The sequence below is a fragment of the Tinamus guttatus genome, unplaced genomic scaffold, assembly GCF_059628265.1.
Source record: "Tinamus guttatus ecotype Peru unplaced genomic scaffold, ASM5962826v1 Tinamus_guttatus_pri_ptg000260l, whole genome shotgun sequence".
NCBI lineage: Eukaryota > Metazoa > Chordata > Aves > Tinamiformes > Tinamidae > Tinamus > Tinamus guttatus.
This window is the reverse complement of record NW_028288794.1, coordinates 5,783,079-5,805,323: the sequence shown is the minus strand read 5'-3', so window position 1 is coordinate 5,805,323 and position 22,245 is coordinate 5,783,079. Positions and strand designations below refer to the sequence as shown.

The 22,245-nt window shown below is 41.4% G+C and overlaps 1 protein-coding gene across 1 annotated transcript in view; it reads right to left on the bottom strand.

The window, feature by feature from the left end:
* SP3 (Sp3 transcription factor) overlaps positions 1-21,853 on the bottom strand; it is a 31,249-nt gene extending 9,396 nt beyond the window's left edge. The window contains exons 1-5 of the mRNA XM_088527037.1: positions 21,805-21,853; positions 21,353-21,486; positions 21,061-21,174; positions 9,042-10,389; positions 395-587 (exon numbers count right to left, since the gene is read on the bottom strand). Of these exons, the coding sequence (XP_088383163.1) occupies positions 395-587; positions 9,042-10,389; positions 21,061-21,174; positions 21,353-21,486; positions 21,805-21,811 (1,796 nt within the window). The 5' untranslated portion in view covers positions 21,812-21,853. The remainder of the gene's footprint in view (positions 1-394; positions 588-9,041; positions 10,390-21,060; positions 21,175-21,352; positions 21,487-21,804) is intronic.
* Between the last annotated feature and the right edge of the window lie 392 nt (positions 21,854-22,245).

Sequence of the window (22,245 nt, the reverse complement as noted above, 5' to 3'; positions counted from 1 at the left end):
AAAACACCCTGCTCAATCAGAGAGGAAATGCAGGAACACAAGATTTAATCAAGTTCTTGCCATATGATAGGAAGCCAATCACAGATATGCATTTTCCAAAATACCTCATTTTCATATTATTTAGGACCATGCTCTAACCCCACAACCCTTACTTGTAGTAGGTGGCATCTTACTCCAGAGCTTTTCCAATTAATCTTAATGGCTGCACAGAGGAGAGAATAACCTGCCCTTCCAGCTGCAAACACAAAACAAAGACAGCAGTCTCTTATTGTATAAGCCGTTTCACATAAACCTGTAGCTCTCCCTTAACTGCAGACACTAACTAGAATCCTATTTTTCTTGCTTCTTTTGGTTGCTGCATTACACGCACTCGATCACAGTGAATATTACATACCTTCCACCACCTTCTTTGCAGTTGGGACACGTGCAAGCTACTCGTCGCAGTCTTTTTCCTTCTTGATGTGGTTGGTCCCCTTCCTCATCTACCACCTGTACTCTCAAATGTGTTAGATCATTGGTATTCAGTGTAGAGTCACCACTGAGCTGCCACTCTTCTGGATCAGGCTCCTCTTCTTTAATCCTAATATCTGAGGAAAAGAACAAACACAGATCCATACGTACCCATTAAATAGAGAGAAGAAAACCATAATGATCAAATCTTTTTAAGGCTGAGAACAATATGTCAGTCAAAAGTCAACATCCTTTAGTGCATATTGATACTGCTTCTGTGCCCTTATAACCCACAAGGTATTTAAAAGGTTCATCTTACTATATATTTTGAAGTTGAAGACAAGCTATAACAAAGTTTGAACTGCTCTTGTTAGGGAATGCTGTCACCAGACTATTCTCCTTGCTTGAAAGATGGGAAAAAGGAGAAACAAGATTGGACAGAGGTTGAAAAAAAAAATCTAAACTCGTTTCAAATGTTCCTAAGTTGCAATTTATGTTTGCAGAGGATTTCTCAACTAATATAACATGCAATAGAAACAGCCCTTCTCAATGATCATGAGGCAGGTTCAGTGTTGATAAAAAAGACCCAGCAAGTATATAAAATGTTTTGACCTAAGAAGGACCAGAATATCTGAGGAAAACACAAAACTGCTGTCTTTTGATCCACTATTCCTTTCTCATCTAATATTTAAGCCTTTGTTTTTACACTATTCACAGAAAACATTAATGGCAGAATGCCATTCAGCATTAAAAAAAGTTAAATAACACATGAACTACTGCAAGATAACTTCAAGCTAGTAGCCCAAAACTTTGACAAAGTTGAGTAGTCAAGATCTTTGCAGTTCCAGGGATGCAAAGAAAGCCTCTAGTTTCTCAAGTCATCCTCAAAAGCCAAAACATTCACAAGTCTATGTACCATCTGCTCCCCCACTCCCCAGACAAGCCCTAAAATAGTAGATGTTTTAGGAAAATGACCAAATCTACTGCTACAGAGCTTGCAATACATGAGAAAAGAACTACAGATTTACTTTTTAATAGGTACTCTTTCTCCTCAGACACTATCCTGGATTCCCAAAAAGAGCTGAAAGGCTGTAAGGTCAGATTTTAAGAGAAGAAAAAAAGAAGAAAAAAAAAAGTTTTTACTTTTAATTTTAGAAGTCTGAACACTCAATCCCATGTTAAGATGTGTGCAGGAGTTGGTATTTCTTCCACAAAAATGATTAGCTACTATCACAAACTAATAAGTGAACCATCAATTGATTTTTTTCGTCTTGAAGCTTCAAACTAAAGGCCAGATGTCTTTTTAGAGGTATTGAAGATGGCATTCCCTGCAGAATTAAATTAAGATGGGAGTTTTCATCCTGGACTCAAGTTCCACTTCAACTCTTGCTGACTCTATAGAGGCAACAAGACCCAGCAAAAGAACCAGTGCAGTAACGTTCTGCACTGCCCATCATCACCAGCACGCTCCGCAAACTCCTGCAGCTTCACAACTACCACAAAGAGAAATTAACAGTAAATGCAGCAAGCATCATGCTTATAATTATTTGACTAATCAAATGTTCTGCAAAATATGTATTTAAGCAAAAACAGAATTTAAATAAAACTTGTTAATAAAATATTAATAATAAAAATTGTTAAAATTGGGAGGAATGTTAACAGAATGACTTATTGTACTAAGAACATTATTTCATGATTATCCTCATACTAAAACAATACTGCACAATATATTTACAAAGTCAGTAGCTAAATTCAGTAAGTACAAGTACACAAGCACCAACAAGTCTCCTTGAAGAGGAAAGGACTGAATTAGAGTATGGTTTTCTCCTCAAAAAAACAGCACCACTATTAAAGTCACATTCCATAGAACACAATTTAAAATTTTAAAAATTGCCAAACTCTTTGAAATAAAAGTCAAAAGTAGCATTGTGTTAATATTTTTACATTATGTTTCTAGATTACCTTTAGACTATAGGAAGTGGAGCTATTGCTCTAGGTACTACTCACAGATGCCACCTCCCACTCCAGGCACACAGATGAGCACAACGTAAACTGGCAATTTATGAATAGGTCTCCCCAAAAGGCCCTTTAAATATTTCATTATGCAGATGTTCTAAATAAAACAAAACTAGAAGAATTATCAAAAGATGATGCGTTTGCTCAGCCTTTCCAGGATACAGTACAGCTAAAGTGCATTGCATCGAATCCCACAGGGAACATGCGAGAGCCTCAACAGGGCCCTTCGAACCAGCCAGGCTGCTGCTCTGTCTCAACTCACACACTGGTAGGTCTCTCTTTCTCTGCAATAGACCTTGGGCCTAAAAAATCCAAACAAACATTCCCCACAACCCCTAAATCTCATGACAAGCTGATGAAATCACTGGTAAATTTGAGGTAACTTTTATTTTCTACCAATTAAGCACCGGCAAAATGAAGGTTACGTTTTTCCTTATTATTATTTTATTTCCATGCTTTTATATTTCCATATGCCCCTACTTCTCCTAGTTCAAGACCAGTGTGAAGGGGAAAATTGACATTATTATTGTTTCAAACTGTCAACTGATTGTGAAAATATACACTTGGCAGCTACTGAGCTAGATTTGCTTTAGGTTTTGTTTTCCCCCTGCCCAAGGAATGAAACTGGGATTTTGGTGTACAATAATTCAGCTCCAAAGGGAGTATTTCATAGTCACAGAAAACCCAGAGCTGACTACAAAAGGGAGCAAACTTAAGTGTATTGGGTGAACAAAATAATAACTAAGAAATGTGTTTATAGAGTTTGAGAGAGGAGTAACTAAAACCGAAAGGGTGCAGATGTAAACACAGCTAAATATTCCTGAGCCAGTCTTGGCCATAATCTACAGTAGAGAGAAACACAGCCAGGACATTTACTTATTTCATCATGTATTAGATTAATGTATCAGTTAAACTGATTCAGAGCAGATGCATTAAGTCCTTACCTTCCATCTTCTTCTGTCTCAACTAGGTCTTCAAGAAAATGGATCTTATTCATTTATGAGAAAAGTTATTAGTTTATCCACCAGCCATAAAACATGGATAAACTGAGAATGGGGAAGGAGTCAGTGGAAAATTGCTTCATTTACAGGCTTTACCACCACCTTAACAATTAAATATGTCTGTCACTAACAACATTCTCAGAATTGCCATTTCTCCAAGCTGTGGGCTTCTAGCTTAGCTTCTTTTCCTAGATGCTGAAAGCCACCATGCTTTTTTACTTAACTCATCTTTACAAGATCCCAACCAGAGCTCGCACATAACTTCTTACCAAATCCCTTACAGCATCATGAATTGCCTGTCTGCAATTCCAGTGCTTCACCATCAGTCATACCTATTCAGTTATTTTTACAAACAGGTGCTTCCCTTTTTGCCCCCAAAATGAAATGGAGATTAGGGGAACTCCAGATTCAGAGATTATGAGCACTGGATTCTAAATCAATACTTTTTTTTTTTTAATTACTATTAATCAATGCCACCACAGGTGATGTAATATAATTGAGACTTCTACATAGCAAATGACTTAGTACAGTACAGCATTTAGATTAAGAAAAAACAAATACAAAATGAATACTGAATACACAGGTTAAAAATTGGCATGAATTTTAAATGCAGATGAGAACTACTACTTACGTATAACAAATAATGAAGGGCACGTGGTCACCAAAAATGTGGACTTTCCCTCCTTTTGTCCTTACAGATTTCTACCTTTTGAAACAACCTGTCTACTACAAGCAGTAATGCTACCTGATCCCTTCTACAACATAGCATCTAAACATTGATGCATCAAGAGCCTTTCCTTTTCAAGAGGGCAATCACTGATAGGATCCAGGTGAGCATTCACAGTACTTATAAAAGGCTGCTGATATCCTCAGTAGAAATTTCAGATGCTTTTTATGAGCCAGATGCCCTGAAAAAGTTAGTTTGAGAGGTGAGGACCTCTCAGCATGTGATCCCAGGAGCAGATTCAGCAGGCAAGGGGCAGAACCTGAAACAACGCACCAGAAGTGCTGACTGTAGAAGACGGCACATGGTTTTTCAGCCTCTTTTTCCAGGTAATGCAGTAGTGAAAATAAAATCCTTCAAAAATTAAGAATGCCTCTAACTTCAAGAATACTCTCCATTCATCCCTAGATACATAATGGAGTTTTCCTTTTGTTTTAGGAAGACTTTGCAAAAACAGATTATGAGAAAAAATGAAGCGCTAGTACCTCAAACTGCATAAGACACTCTGTTACCATCCTGAGGATCTCCAAGCCCAAGACAAACTTCCCCTCACAACCAAGGGTTGCAAGAGGGAAGTGAACTGGACTCATCTGCTTTGGAACATAGATGGGGGAAAAAGAGTATGTAACATCTACCCTCCGTACCTGTGCCACAATTCAATCTTCTCAAGAATTCAAGAAAAAAAATGCAATTCTATTTCATGGCAGTAGATACTGCATTTTTAATAAAAGAAAAAAAAAAGTCAGACTAATTAAAGTTATGGAAACTTACTTACACTTGAAATGAGATAATTTGCCATATGCTGTTAAGCAAGCTTGTGAAACGCATAAGACCATCATCGTCTAATTCTTCTACAATTTATTAATTTCCTTTTGAAAATGATAAGGAAGTAGGGAATCTAATTCAAGCCTGCTGAAAGCAAACTATTTACCCAAGATTAGTACATAAATAGATATAATTCTTCCACTAACTTAAATATGTCAAGAGCTTCCAATTTATTTTTTTCATATTAAAAATAGAACAGTGGGAGAATCATTTTTAAACTATTCTGATTTCATGCTATGCAAGCTAAACAGATAGCCACAAATTTAAAAAAGATATCCCAAAACAGATGTTACCAGATGAAAATATTTACTTAAAAGTCACTGCTTCAGTTTACTTTATGCCTTTCATAAGATTTTTTTAAAATAATCGTATTCAATTTCATGTTGACACTCTGCTCTTCTCTCAAAAGCCTGCTATAAAAAAATGCCTTAAAAGAAAGAACAGCAAAACTGAAAGTAAAATCAGTGAGGTCAGAAACAGGAACATAAACAGAAAAACTAAGCTGGGTAATACTGAAAATCAGCCAAAATCATTTGCAACGTTCTAGATGCCAGAAGAAAGCTATGTTTTAAATTGCAGTATGTTACTAGAAGCACTAAAACACTGATTCAACTGTCTCACAGAATACAACCGTAAATACTCCATTCTTCCATTTTATTTGTATTTTATCTAACAGATGTTAGACATCTGCCTCACAAGATACCAGCAGATGAAATTTGTTAGTCACTTCAGAAAATATTTACCGAGAAAACTGTTTGGCAATTTTTTGACTACTAAAGTTATTTCAGCTTTACATCAGCATGATAAAGACTTTGGGCTCTGGCAGGAACTGAATGAAGTCCCTACCACAAATAGCCAACCAGTCCCACTCTCTGCCAGTGCAAGTTGATCAGCAGGTACGATTTGCAACAGCAGCAAATACACAAGTCTATAAATAGCTGTGTATAAGCCCAGAGATGGAGGAGCTAAGAAGATGTTAGAAATGAAAAACAGAGTTTGGCTGTGGCACTTGAAGTCAACTGCTGAGATGAACCCCTCTGTCTTCCAACGGTGGCCCCATCACCTTGGAAAATAGCTTGTAGTTTTACACTTTTATGTAGGTGGCTCTTTTGGATGAAATGTGTCCAGGCTGATAAACAGCAAGTCCCTTCTCAAGCCAATGCTATTTTTTTTCTGCTCACTTTTGAGTTTCTTCAAATGCTACTGGAATAATCAAAAGGAGTATCAAAAAAATTAAATAAAAAGGTTGCAAAGAGCAAAGACCTTCTTTTGTATGAATACAATGTAGGATCTCGGTTAAGACATTTTTTCTCAAACACTTATGAGAACAGTAAAGATGTCTACCATTGATTATCTGAAATGCAAGGCCTAGAAGAACATCTCTTACACGACAGGCTTCAGTTTCCCATCTCTAAAGCAGAAACTACAGTCTACACAGCTAACAGCTGCGTAACAGCTTTTTTATTCAGAATTCAGATAATTAGCAAGACTTAAGAAAAAAAAATGTTAACTGAAAACAGAAAATACATTTTGATTGTATTTGTTATTGAAGGAAAAGCATAATTTTCATGGGTATTTCGCATGCATTTCATTAGAGGATGGAAGTGAGGGGGGGAAAAAGAGAGATAAACTCTTTATCTCATGTCAAAACATATTTGTAGTTTGCAGAAAAGAAACATAATGTAACCTCTCACCCTTTAGCTTTAGCTTCTCTCATCCTATTTCTTACACATATCTTTCCTCTTTCAATTTAAAATTGAAAGACCCGTTTTCCTTATTTCTGAGTCAAAAGAGCAATGCATTTTCCCACTCCAGTAAAAATGATTATTCAACTATCTGCGTCTATTTGCAGGTATTCAGCTACCTGCATCATACTTACTCTTCACTCTAAAGAAAGGGTGCCATGCAATATTATAGGGAGTTAGAAATAAGAACACCACTGAACAGCAGCAGACAGCTGAGATGATACTTCAGCCACCCAGCTACAGACAGAACACCAGATGCATATGGAAAAGATACTGAAGGTCAATCAAGACAACACAGTCTGATTCTGTTAGTTAGAAACAATTTTATACAGTTACTTTGGAAAAGGTAGCTTTCTATACTATAAGGAGGGACCAATTAAATTCTCTCCAAATTTAGGGGATGGTAGTATTTCTAGACATGTCAGAAAAAAATGTCTCTATAAATCCTCCACCCTTTCTCTAGTACAACCAGCTGTTTATAGCCATTCACATCAGGCAATAGTTTCTGTTATTCACCTACTATTGATCACATTTGATCACATTTCATATATTCCATTTACTCACTTCCCTTCACATATGAGATTCCTTACAGGGAAATACCATTAAGGAATGCCTGATGGAACTCCTCTGTATCTGATTATGAACAAGCACTAGAACACTCTCAGCTTAAGGACAGTGGGGAGACAAATTAGAATCATAGCAGATTCAACTTCTCACATGTCTTTTCTTTTGGTTCCTCCTCTCTGCTTTTCTTTTTTATCTTTCTTCTCAAGTTTCTGCCATGTTACTGCATAAGCAATAACATGATCTACTGATCCTGCACCAAATACAAACCTAAGGAATAAAGGCGTTCTGATTCCTCTTATATTTCATATCATACTAGTCATAAGGTTCTTAAAAAAAGTGTTACACAGATGTTTGAGTTTAGCTGTAATACCATGCATAATACATGCATTTTGCTTCTCATCTCTAGACTCCCTTTCCTCATCAGTAACAAGATGCGAAGAGACAAAGCAACATTTCTGCAGCCACAGGAAATAGAGAAGTTAAGAATCAAGATTACCCAGCATAACTAATGCTGTGAGCAACATACTCATCTTGTTCAGTGCTGTCACCTGCAAACCAAGGAACAGCAGAGACCACTGGCCCAGCTAATTTTTCATTGTTAAATCAGTCCTATAGAAGTCTTTTCCGATACAAAAAGCAGAAGAGCCCAAATTATTATTTTAAATTCAAATCCCACATTCCTGACAGAGGATTTACCAAAAGTAGTAACCATAGGAGCAGTATAACAAGTGGCTTTTGAAAGAAATCACAATTCAGCAGCTCCCCTTGGCATTTTTAAACTTGCAACTACATCCTTCTCACACGCTTCAATGGGCATACAATATATACATTTATTTTTAACATTTATAGTTCAATATGTTAATGAAGCAGGGCTTTAGTACATGATTATAAACAGTTCCAGTTACAGCAAGATGTCTTGAACCTCAATCATCTCAGTTGCGCCCTGGCTTTAGAATGCACTGTATCACACTATTTTACTCAAATAAACAGGCAGGTTTAATTTCCCTCCTTTTAAGAAATCCCTGCTTTAAGAAAACTATGTTTCTTATCTGCTCATGGATATAAAACACATTTTCAAGTTTACCAAAACTTGCACATACTGAAACTATGCAAATAATCAGTACTAGAACATCATGTATGCTCTTAAGCATAGCCATCATTTTGGTATTTGCATCCTTGTTTCACTTCTGCTTATGTGAGATTTTCTACATCTTGGTTAAACTGATAGTAATTCGGTACAAAATTAATTTAATAAAATAGTTGATCAGTAAGAGTACCTCAGAAGTCCATTTTTTTTTCAGGAACTAACAAACAATAGCAATCGATCTTCCAGAAAACTTTATCCATTCAGGACTGGGAAGGAAGGGGTAAACTAATGACATCACTGTCCTGGACGTGTGGTAGCCAACAGTCAGATTTCCTTCCTCTCAATTCAGAACATAGACTTTCTGCTTTATTACACTTATAAGCACTACTAGACATTATATTAGAAGTGCTGTTATCTAATATGAGCTTATAATTTAAGAAGTAGGATGGGAGTATATGCTATCATTACCGTTGTTTCTTGTGAAACAGTAGTTTCAAATAAAAGCTACCATCACTTTAATTCACTGTATTTTGTAGCTTTCTGTAGCAAAACAATAATCTTATGATTATCATTGTTCAAACCAACTACATGCAATAAAAACAATTTTACACAAAAAGAGTAAATACCTGCAGGGCTGCCAGCATTTTCTCCTTGATGCAGCTGAATACCAGCAGAATCTATAGAGTTCACTGTAACTGTCTGTAGGTTTGGCAATTGAGCAGTGCTTAGACTAACTGGAGTTGATGTCAACGTCCCACCTGCTGCAACTTGACCAAGAGTGAGAGTCTGCACAGGTGTGAGAGTTATTTGTTGACCTGGTGCATTCTGAATTTGCAAGTTCTGCAAATTCTGAACTCCTTGCACTTGAAATGTCTGCCAGGTTATCTGCCCAGAAGGGGTCACTGTTTGTGCCTGAATTAAAAAAGTTCCAGGATTCAACTGCAGCTGAAGATTCTGAAGAGCCTGCTGCGATATACTCTGACTTGCCTGCACCCCATGGATTGTCTGCTGCGTGATGCCTTGTACAATCTGGGCTTGGCTGGTTGGCTGCTGGGACTCTTGAAGCTGTATGTGTTGTACAATTGGCTGTGCGGTGGAGACCTGAATATTCTGAGCCTGCGTGTCATCAGAGACCGATGTCTGGATGTAATTTCCCTGAAGATCAGAACTGTGAACTTGGCCACTGGTTGTGGTCAAGTTGTTTGCATTTTGTTCCAATATACTTGAACTGTCTATGGTGACGGGCAATTGTGATGAAGATGATGTTGGCACGAACAAGTCGTTATCAGCGGTGGTTTCTGTAATTTCAGGAGAAACTTGCTCACCAGTCCTTTCAGAAGTATCTGAACTATCCATGGCCTGTCCGGTATTTATCAAGTGCCCATCTGCATTAATGCCTGCTGTCATGGTTTGAGAACCACTGCCAAGTCCCAGAGAATCTAGATCAACACTATTGATGGGTACAAAAGTAATATTTCCTGGCAGTCCAAGAGGGACGTTTGCAACTACTTGTGCTTGGCCAGGAAAAGACGAACCACCGATTGCAACTCCCTGAACTTGGACTTGACCGGACTGTGATAAGATATTCTGTGCTCCAGAGGCAATTATGGTTTGATTTGAGCCAGGAATGATCTGAATTTGACCAGTTTCTTGATTTATGCCACTATTATCAGAAGAGGTTGCAAAGCCAAGCTGAACCTGCTGACCATCCGCCGTCTGGATCTGGGGTATTACTTGATACTGTACATTAGACACTGTACCATTCGATGAATCTGATCCTGGTGCAACAGAAAAGATTTGTTGATTTTGCAAACTCTGAATAGGAAGGACATACTGCCCACTTGAAGTTACTGTGGCAGCACCTGGGATCTGTACTATATTACCAGCTTCATCCTTTATAGTGGCAGGAGCTGCAGACAAGACCTCCCATCTACTTGGAGTTCCTGCTAATTGTACAGAAGTCAAATCCCCTGTCTGAATGAAAAAAGAAAAGAAAAAGTTAAAACAGAAGACATATATAGTACATGCTAGAACAATCATGCAATTCAATACCAGAGATTGATGAACTACCAAGAAACATGCAATGCAGCCCATATAAACAGCAGCAGCTAGGTTAGAACCACAAAATACAGATTTTTTTTTTAAGTGAGCTAATGCCTAACTGAGGGTAACCAACCTGTGCACTGCAAGCTGCATGGGGCTCTCAAGCAGGTCAAATGCAGCTCCTATGCCATGTTTATGCCACGTGACCAGCAGCAGGGTAATTCTGGTGGGGGGGCTGCTGGATAATCCAAATCCTTGGCAGTGGGAAGAAGTGAGCTGGCAGTGGCCGCTAAGCTCTAGCATCACCAGGCCACCCTGGGATTTGGCTATACATTTTACCAGGCCCGACACCTATTGCACCCATGTGCAGCAAAGCCACATCACCTCTACCTCCTGGGTCCCACTGCTTTTTGGCTCTCTGGTGCGCACACCTGTGTGCGTGTGATCACTTAGTGTGCGTGAGCACAGTCCTGCATGTGCACATGCAGGTTGTGTCCGAGTGTCTGTGTCTCTTGGCAACATAGAAGGTTAAAAACTAGCTCAGTCGTGAGGTTGGAAAGACTGGATAGCCCCTGCTTAAATTGGACATAAGATAACCCCTAATATTTGTAAGCCTATGTGAGTTATGGTTGTGCTACCAAAAAAGGTCTCCAAAACTAAGGACTTTTACACTGAAATGACAGTTTGATTAGTCATATGTGTTTGAGGAAAAAAAATATCTGTCTTCATTAAGTTGAAACAATAGAACAGGTCAGTGTTTCAGAGCAGACCCATGGATGGTTAATGATTGAAGAACCCTAAGGATAAATGTACTACGCCTTTGTTTCTTATTCAGTAAAGGAAAGGTAAATTGCACTTACCTTTCTTTACCAAAGCAAGCTTTTTCAGAATAGAGTATTAAGAATTAGAGTTAACATCCTACAGTGCTTAGCTCAGATTTCCGTAGTCAGCCAACATGGTATTTTAAGCAGACATCAGTTTTAAAAAGATGCAGACATGCAGGTAAGTTTATCCTAAATACAGTACTACTGGTCCTCCAGCACCTCAGTGGAATGACTTAATATTTAGTAATAATCAAGTAACTTGTCCTACAACTCATTCAGCATTAACTGTGAAACTAATTCCTCTTGGCAGAGTTGACAGTACACAGGAATAAAAGCTAGTGGGTCCTTTGGTACTGACTCTGCGATCACTCCTATTAGAGGACCTACCGAGAGCATCTCACAGCATCCTTCTGATGCTGTGCTCTGATTTCCTTTACAATAAAACCTGGGTATGACAAAAACAGCCCAGAAGCAACTCTCGTCTAACATGTGGCTGGATTTAGCCAGCCCGAGTCAACCCCACGCCCTGCATCAGGGAACAAGTACCCCACAACTTAAGCTGGGCCTTTGCTAGTTTCACCTTCTTATTCTATTCTGAGCTGCAAAACTGAAAAATTCATATATACAAAATGAAATGTGCATTATTTATTTCTAAAAAATAAATTATATTATTTTCTGATAAGAAAAGCCACATCTCTGTTCTACATTATTTTAATAGCTGTAAAAATACCTTCCTTTTACCCTGAAAGATACATATAAGCTTTCAAATAGTTTATTAGTAAGTAGGTACAGAATCACCAAAAACAACTAATTTTAGGATCTTAACGTTTTAAAAACCAGAAGAAGAAAAAAGGGGTTTTGGCAATCTCATTCTACTATTTGGTTTCCTCTCATGGTGATTATCTATCCTTTCATTTAAAGATCAATTAAAATCCTTTAGTCTTTCAAGATTGTCACTTATGAGATTGGACAAGTTTTTGCAATATTCTATATTGTACCATCCTATATAGAAATAGGTTAAAAAAATCCACTTTCCTCTGTTATCACAAAAACTCTGATGTTGAGCAATATTTACATGCAGCTACTAGTTGCTGAAATGGTGAAAAGAAAGTTCATAACTGATCAGTCAAGCAGTACATAAATATTTATTAACTGAACATTTTATTGAACATCAGAAGACTGAGAAAAGTCGTAAGTAAACAGGAATCCGAAAATACGAAAAGCCAAAAAATCATCACGACAACTTGACCTGTGTGATTATAAGAAGAGATGTATTTTAATATGCTGATAATATCCATTAAAACAGGTAAATAAAAAGTAATAGGATACACACCCGGCTTACCTAAGACTGCTGTGTATAACCAAGTGTTAAGTGTTTAGACTCTAACTGCACTCACTTAATAAGCAACAGTATATCTATACAAAGTGCATCCCTTCTAGCAATAGTACAAAGAGAACCTATCTTCTTCACTATGCAGACACAACCTACTTTTTTATTCTCTACTCCTACCCCAAAGTATCTTGATTTCCACATCTCCAATCAATGGCCTTTGCCATTTGCGTCTTGGGCACACACCTCTCCTCACCTTTCTGCAATACTCTTAAAATCTGCCCCCAACTCTGCTCTATAAGATGTTAGTTCAACACAGCCTCTTTCTTATCAGATGCTGCAGAGGTCCCTGAGGATGAAGGACAGGGTGGTCATGCACATGAAGCCCTTCTGTGGATGGTGTGTGCAATGCCTGCTATTCACACGGTGCTTCCATAGCTAGCTGTTATCAGGGACTGCCACATGAATTATGAAGAGGGAGGGGCAAAAGAGGGCGAGGCCTTCAAGAACCTATCTGGCAGCTATCAAAATTACTAGCATTAAAGCAGGAAAGAACCCTCTATGGTAAAAGAGTGTTTGAGGATGATCTCTAACCTCAACTTGCCATTGCTTTGTCATAACAAGCTCAACTGTTACATCCTTCCTCAAAGATTGAACTGCTGGTCAGATATTTCTTGGAGTGTCTTTTTTTCCTAATTAAAACATAGCTATCATTCACATCCAGAAGCAATTAAGAATTACTTTAGAACCTCAAAGTCCTGTAAGCAGCAACATCTACATCTCACTCACTCACTGATCCTTAAGAGCACAGTCCTAAATTGAACAGCTTTTCTCTCTCAGCCATGTGTTAGAATTACTTAAAGGATAGAGATAAAGCAACGATTCTGATCAACTGATAGACAGACAGGAGTTATTTGGAAGCCATTCTTTTAAGAGAAGGCCGTCCGCCTGCAATCCAAAGGTCGTGTGTCAAGAGAAGGGGAAAAGATCTGAGGAAAGTTCAGCATTAGCACTGCTTAGCCAAGGAGGAAGGAACAGGAAGCAACAAGGAATTCATTGGAAGGAGTGTCAGGAAACAAGAGAACGAGACAGGAACAGAGCAAAAGTAGCTGGAACAGGACACTGGAAGAATTAAAATCAAATGGTAGGTTCACCTGAACAAAGGTCAAGTATCCCAAAGCGTGGAAGCAGCAACTGACCGCCAGTCTGTCTTTTGATTCTTAAATAAGGTTTTATTATTTTCATTAGGTAACACAATGTGATTTCTCTCCCCAAGTTGAAATTCCCATCCCTTAATAATGAAGAGTCATAATAAGTAAAACTCTAGTAATTGCATTTGGTTCAATCCATTCAGAAGAAACCAAAGGAAGATTAAGTTAAATGAAGAAGATGACAAGAGACAAGCTCATACAGAAGATAAATACCCTTAAAAGGCGACTTAAAACATGTTGAGGGATGGGACTTGGATTGGAAAAAATAAAACACTCTTCACCAAAGTAAACTGGAAGGGGAGAGATGCCATCATCATATGCATGTTGTAGGCACTTGCATTTCAACAGGCCATACATGATGAACTGGACACATGGCATTTAGCAATCAGTATTTGGCTGCTAAAACACTAATTCATCTATACCAGTCTGCTGGGGACCACTTTTACAGCACACTTCAGAAAGTCACTTTTGCTCCAGTTAGTCTAGGAACAAGAGCATCAGGAAATCTGATGAAGCATCACATACTTAATGAACAAGATTGACCAGTGTCTCATCCAAATTGTTGTTTTACAAAAGACTGAGTGTTCAAATGCATGAGTTTAATACCATGTGTTTACCATGCTACAGCAAACTATCTGTGCATTCTTAGGTTATTACAAATATTAAGATAAAATGTACTTGCTTCAACTCTTTCATTAAGCCATGAGCTAATGCATTCTATCTTGTATTTGCCCTAGGTTAAGAACATGCTCACTGTCAGTCACTGTGGTTCCACTGACACAAAGGTGCTCGTTAAGCCAAATTAATTCTGTTGCATGTTTCAGCCTTCTTCTGCCAATGAAGTCACTCAACTCAGAGAAATACATTAACGAGTATCGAAAGTTTAGAGAATCAAATACTGTTTCAGGGGAAAAAAGTATTAGTTGGGGCTGCTTATAATGCTATTTTTAAAGACATCCTTAATTTGCTAAACCATACCTAACACGTAACACTTTTATTTAAGGAAGATGCACCTCTTTTTGCTTGACAGACAACTGGGCCAAAACCTTCATTTTTTTTAGCCTGTTTTTATCACTAGAAGTTCGCAGCCTATCTAGGCTAAGATGATCTATCCCTGATGCATCCCTAGGAGAAACAAGAGAACTACTGTACTAAGGAATAAGACACCAGGAGGAAGCGGCATTTTTTTTTCCATTTCATTTTCATTTCATTTTTTAACATTATTCTCTATTTAGTTGCATAAGTAACTAGAATTTTGAGTACAAGTTTGCATTAAACAGTTTGGATTCCTTATGCCTTCAACTTAGGTTCTGGTGGCTCTACCTAATCATCAGAAGGGGCAAGAAGGATGTGATGAACTACAAACTGGTCAGCCTCACCTTGACCCTGGGAAAGCCACAGAGGAGTAACTGTAACTTCCAAGCATATGGAGGACAAGGTGATCAAGATAGTTGACGAACGATGCTAACCAACCTGACTGCCAGCTAAACAGCTTGGTGGATAAGGGTGAGGAGACATTGTTCATCTCAGCTTTCAACACAGTCTCCCTTAACATCCTTACAGAAAAACAGATGAAGAACAGGTTGGATAGGTGGACTGAAAACTGGCTGAACTGCCAGGTTCAGAGTGTAGCGATCCACTGTCTGACACAAAGGCCATCAGTCACTAGTAGTTTACTCCAGAAGCTGGCACGTGAGCCAGCACTGTTTAACATATTCATTAATGGCCAAGACACTGGACAGAGAGCACCCTTGGCAAGTCTGCAGATGGTACACACCTAGAAGAGTTGATACACAAGATGGTTGTGCTGCCATTCAGAGGACCCCAACAGCCTGGGAAATGAGGAAACACAAACTCTCATCAAGGAGAAGAAAGCAAATGCAAAGCCATGCATCTGAGGAAGATTAATCTCACGCACCGGTATAGGCTGGGAGCCGATCAATTAGAAAGCACCTTGCAGGAAAGGACCTGGAGGTCCTGGATACCAGAGTTGAACAGGGGTCAACAACAACAAACTGAGCTCCATTAGGAAAAGCATCACTGGCAGGCCAAGAGAGGGGATCCTTCTCTTCTACTCCGCTCTGGTGGGACCCCATCTGGAACATCATCCTGCTACGGCAGCCTCAGTATAGGAAAGACATGAACAAATGCACGCGAGTCCACTTAGGGGCCACGAGGATGAGCAAGGAATCAGAGCATTTGACATACAAGGAGAGGCTGGGAATGCTGGGACCGTTTAGCCTTGAGAAGGCTCAGGGCAGATCTTTTCAGCTTATGTAACCACCTGATTAAAAGGCTGTAAGGAAGAGACTCTTCTTAGCAGTACCCAGTGAAGGGACAAGAGACAACAGGCAAAAATTGAATGTAAGAAATTCCATATAAATAGATTTTTTTAAAAAAAAAAACTGTAATGGTGATTAAAAACTTGAAGAAATTGAGAGGTTGTGGAGTCCTCATCCCTGCAGACATTCAGAACTCTGAGCACAGTCCTAAGCAACTTGCCCTAGATCTGTTTTGAGCAGTGGTTTCAACTGGATCTCCATAGGCCCCTTCAAGCCTCAACCGTTTGTTCTAGTAAAATTTCAACCAATATGTCAGGGAATATCTGATACTTGAGAGACAACTTGTTCATATATGCTCTTTATGTCATTTTTAAATATGCAAATATTTTAAATATGTATATTTTCATAGCTGCTCTATTACATTTAAAACTGTGAGAAGGAATAAAAATAAATTGTTAAAATCAGCCCTAAAGAAACTTGTAAAAGAATTTCTACACTTGGTTCTGATTCAGCAATAAGAAGATATCATTTAAATGAGGAAATCAATATTAGCACTTTAAAAGACAAATTTCTGAACAACTTGGGAACAAAAATATCGTTAAGCATTACTTTTTTTACCTGAAGATTGCCTGGTTTGCACAAATATAAATCAGAAACATACAGGACAATCCTGTGTAGAGTTGTCTACAGTGACCAAACACATTTTAGTGCATCAATAAATTTAGCATCAGGATCCACATTATCACCAGTGGATGTCAGAACAACTGTATTTGGGGTGTCACCAGAACCATCACATAAGTCAGAGAGCTGAAAAGCATAGATAACCAGGGCAAGGCATTCATCCTTATTTTTGCCAATTGCAAAACATGAAATCTAAGATACCCACACACTTCTCTATCCTATCAGCACAACCACTATTCCAACCCAAAGTGAAATCTAGCAGGTAGCCTCTCAAAGGGCTTACGTAATGCTCCAGTGCTAACATAAACTGGAATTCCAGATTTTCGTTAAGTTTGTAAAGCCCTGATAGCCAACTCTAAAGTCCAGTATAACCCATCACAGCCCTAGAACAGTCCCATCTTTATCTGTAAAAAAAAAAAAAAAAAACACAAAATGCTTGTCTACAATAGAGAAATGATACAAACAAAGAAAACATCCACTAAAGAATCAGGACAACCTGGAGAGCACTGGCTGGATGCCATTAACTCTGCCACAACTGGGACATTCTTCGGCTGCAGTCAGAGCCAACAGCCTCCTCAGACAGCCTGCCAGCCTGCTTAATTTATCCACCAGACTTTCCATCCTTTGCTCCCATCAGTCTTGTACTGTATCAACACCTACCCCAGCCATGCCTACCACAACTGTTAAGAACAACCCTTGGAAACACGATAGTTCAAGAGAATCTCCTTTACTTTGCATTGCAATCAAGTAAGAGCACATACACGACTGGCTTCCATCTCAGCTTTGTTGCTTCTTAAAGCTAGGTCTGACTATCAAGACTACATTGGACCTTAATTTTAGAATACATTTCCTCTCTTCTTTTCTCCCCTATGTACTGCTCTCCCATCTTCTGTGTTACTTCTCCTTACTTCATGCTAAAAATCTTTACATATGTCTGAACTGAAAGAAAACTAAAGCATAAGTATTTACAACTAGCCCTCTCCACATTCCTTTCCCCTCCCCCCAAATTCATAAATATTGAAACTATTCAATGATAAATATTTTTTTTAAAAAAAAACCTCAAATGTCCAAGACAGAAATACAGACAGAGAAGTCAAAAATACATGGGCTGTCATTTTAGGTCAGACAGTTGTGCATGCCATTCCAACAAGGCTTCCTACATGCAAGCAGGCAGGAATAATCTGTGCAGGAGTTTCTGTGGCCAGCATTTGAACCAACCACAGATGCAGCTGTATATCACTAAGAAAGAGTCTCAAGTGGGGGGATGGGGAGTCATGAACACAAAGATTAAAAAAAAAAAAAAAAAGGCACACAAATAACAGGACACAAAGCACTGGTGTCAGACACTCATAGACAGGATAAAACTTGTAGGCAGCAGCCAAGCCTAAGCAGACGCAGTGCAGTCTCCAGCATCAAGACACAAAGACAAGATCAGTAGTAATGTCTGCTAATGTTTTCTCCTTCAAAAGTAAGTACAGCTGTAACCGGAATCCTGAGCCAAACTGTGGACTAGAGATAGTCTGTTCAGTTCACTGACAGAAGGATCAACAGGAAGAGAGGGTTGAGTCTAGTTCTTGTAAACCGTCTTCTTCACTTGCTTTTAATACCCAGCAGTGGTCATATTCATTAGTCTCTTTATTCCCACTCTAATTATTTCAGTGGCATACAAGGGGTACACAGACATAGAATCATAGAGTAATTTCAGTTGGAAAGGACCCCTGAAGGTCATTCAATCCAACTTCTGGACTCAGAACAGGGCCAACCAGACCACAGCAAACATGTCCGCATTTGCTTCAGCTCCTCCCCAAATCCCAGACATGCCATATTCCCTGCATTCCTATGGGAGTTTTGTTGCCGTTGCTGTTGTTTTTAAATCACTCCCCCGGTCTCTTGGGGAGCAGCTGCAGCATACCACTTCAGACAGGAAAGCAGTGTGCAATAACTGGCTAGTGTAGCATACTGGCTCCAGCCCTGCCATTTCCTACCGAGGGAATGTCAGTAAAACATTAACAAATAACCTCAGAACATAGTTCTGCTATACTCACATGTGAGAACCATGGTACTGCTTCTAAAAGGAAATGCCTACTCATTTATCTTCTATTGTCCACTTACATGGTTTGAGAACCCTACTAGACATTCAGCAGTCACAACTGCAATCCAAGTATGGAAGATACTGGGAAAGGCTCCCAACTGCAAGGCACTTGCAGTTACTCAGGCACTATCACCTATACACACAAATCAAACAGATACATCTATAATCCTGGGAAATGGAAGAACATCACAGTTCCAAGGAAGACAAAATACATGTGTCCCTGCACTTAAGTTTTGTTTTCCACACACGTTGTTACCTAAAATTCAAACCGTTTTAGATCCTCCCTCCTTCTCCCACTCCTTGAAAATATGCATACATGGACCAGTAAAAAAAAAAAAAAATCTTTATTACATTAAATTACATTAAATTAAAAAAAAAGGAACATGTTTCAGGGACTTGATTCCCTCCCCTTCCTTTTTAAAAATTATCTTAAATAACTCCAGTGTTTAGTTAAGTTTTTGTAGGTATCCAATTCATATTTAGTCCCACATTCAGATCCATGGGAGGGGCCTCTCTGCATGTATGAACACTAATAAGTGCATTTGTACTTACAGTAAGTTTTAACCAAGGTTTCAGCTTCTCACAAATTGCTTCCACATTGCCCAAAAAGCCCCGTTACACACAAACATAATTGTACACAAATTTAATAAGAATAATGTTCTTCTTGGAGATTAGTTTGTCAATTTAGAACCACTAAGAACTACTTGTCCTGTACCAGCACTCCAGCACCCATTCAAGCCTTAGGACTGCTCATACTAAGCAATAAACTCAGTTTCAAAATGCCTCATTTCAGCTTCAATAAGGTATAAGGTTTAAGACAGATAAGGGGGGAAGAAACTATCTTATATTATCATTCATATTACAATGAGCATGTTTAAGCAAGAGAGGTGACACTCTATACTGCAGCACTGTGCACATCTGATATTACACAACATGATTTCACAGGTATTTAGGCACCTAGCAATGCCTAGAAAGCTTTTTAAGAGCAGTCTCTGTCATTAGCTTTATTCCTGCTGCACAACTGCAGACAACTATTTTGCTTCAGTTTCTCTTTACATAAAGTATGCTAAAACATACAAGTGAAAACATTGAATATTTTAGTTTATGTACTTAAATTAGCGTATTTAACATTATCATTAATGTTTTGACCTTTCTTAACAGTCTTCCAAAGCTATCACTGTACCAGCCCACCAGTACAGTGCTTTGCAGTCTTTTTTTTTTCAGTTTACTGAATCACAACTATGTTCAAGACTATTATAGCAAGTTTAAAAGACACCAGATTTACTTTAAATACAAAAAGATTATTTTTGACTGTTTTAAAATCTTCTTTATAGTGAGGTAATATATGTGATTTTCTTAGGACCAGGATCAAAAGATACTTAATCTGTTCATTTTAGCCATCGTGAGTAATTCCCTTCCTATATACCAATATTTTAGGCCACAGTTACTATAAAATGCCCTACCTCTACTAACTCCCAGTGGCTATGTTAAGCTTTATGAGCACATGTCAAAAAAAGTTTGGCTTGACCAGCTAAGGCACATGGAGCTTTCTGGAAGCCTCTTGCTACAGAGGTGGTTAAAACGGCCTCCACCAATGTAGGTTTCTAACCTACAAGATCCATCTCATCACCCAGGGTCCCAAGGTCACGAGGGCTCCTTTCAGAGCAGCGAGTACAGGAGAAATGAGGACAGAAGCCCTGGCTGTGGTACAAGGGGCCGCACGATAACTGTACCTAGAAGAGACAGCGTTGACACAGGAAGCAGCTCTCCACCGCTGCGGTGGTTCCTAAACAGCCATTTTACATGCGGCAGCGGCCCCGCTGCCAGGCAGCCTTCATTTTGTGCGGCGGCGCGGGTGGCAGGCGGGCTCAGGTGGAGGTGGAGGTGGGATGCCCGCGGCCTCGGCGCCGCTCACCCGTGCCCGGCCCGGGGGAGGCGGCTTTCCCGCCTGCCCCCGCTCTGGAAAGCGGCGGCGGGGGAGGGGGGGCGCCGGGCTCCCGGGAGGAGGCTCCTCCTGGAGAGGCAGGGGAGCCCGGGGACCCCTCTCCTGGCAGGTCGGCCTTGCTATCGTCCCTCCCCCCGGGCGGGCAGTGCCGTGTGTCCCGTCCCTCCCCCCGGGCGGGCTGGCTGTGCCGTCTCTCCCCCCGGCAGGCCGTGCGAGCGCGGCGGGGCGGGCACTCACCGCTCCGGCAGGCTGAGAGGCGGCGGCGGCGGCGGCCTCGTCCTCCTCCGGCGACGGCGGGCCGATCTTGCTGCAGGTGGCCGCCAGCAGAGCGAGCGGTGACGGCTGCGCGTCCTACCCACAAGGGGCGGGTTCAGGGAGAGACGGGGGTGGCGGTGAGCGCGGGGCAGGGGCCGCGCTCCCCGCAGACGCGCGCACAGGAAGCGGCGGCGGCACCGGCTCCCGCTCACAACGTGTCACCGGCGGGGGGGGAGGGCGGGCGGGGGGGGAGGGCGGGCGGGCCCGCGCTTACCTGGGGGGCGGCGGCGGCCGAGGCCGAGGCGGCGTTGGCGCCGTTGCCGTTGCCGTGCTGGAGGTACTCGCCGTGGCTGCTGCTGTCCACGTCCAAGGCAGCCATTTCCTCTTGTTTCACGGGCTTCTCGGGAGCTGCGGGCGCAGCGGGGAGGGGGAGGGGAGCGTCACTGACGGGCGCGATCACCCCCCTCCCTCCCTCCCTCTCGCGGCCTCCCTCCCTCCCGCCCGCTCCCCCCCCCCTAACCCCGGCGCTCCCCCCGCCCTCCCGCACGGAGCCCTCCTCCTCCTCCTCCTCCTCCTCCCCGCGCTGCTGCCCCTGCCCCTCTTCTCCCTCCTCCCCCTGCTCCTCCTGCTGCTGCTCTCAGTGCCGCTCTCGCCTCGCTCGCGCACGGACGCTCGGCGGGAAGCGCAGGGCCGCAGCAGGAGCGCCGCGGGGCGCTACGTACGTACCGGTCATGGTGTGAGCGGCGGGCGGCCGGCCGGCTGGCTGCGCGGGCGGGCGGCGGGCAGGCAGGCAGGCTCGGTCGCTCGCACGCAGGCCCCGCTGGCGGGGGCTATGCAGCCGCCGCCGGGGACATGCTTATTGTGCGCGCGGGCTGAAGCGGCGGCGGCGGCCCGAGCCCGCTCCGGGTTTTTTTTCCTATTTTGATTGACGGTGCGGGAAAGCCGAAAGGTGGGGCTTGCCGCGGCGGAGGGGGCCCGGCCGACACCGCCGCCCGCCCGCCCGCCTGCCAGCCCGGAACTCCCGCCCCCCGCGCGCGCGCGCGCCGTCATTGGCTGGCGCGCGCCGCCACTGCCGCTCTTACTGGCCGCGCGCGCTGTCAGTCACGCGCCGGCGGGAGGCTGGGGGGGCGCCCCATGCCGAGGTGGCTTCCTGTTTGCCGGGCCCGA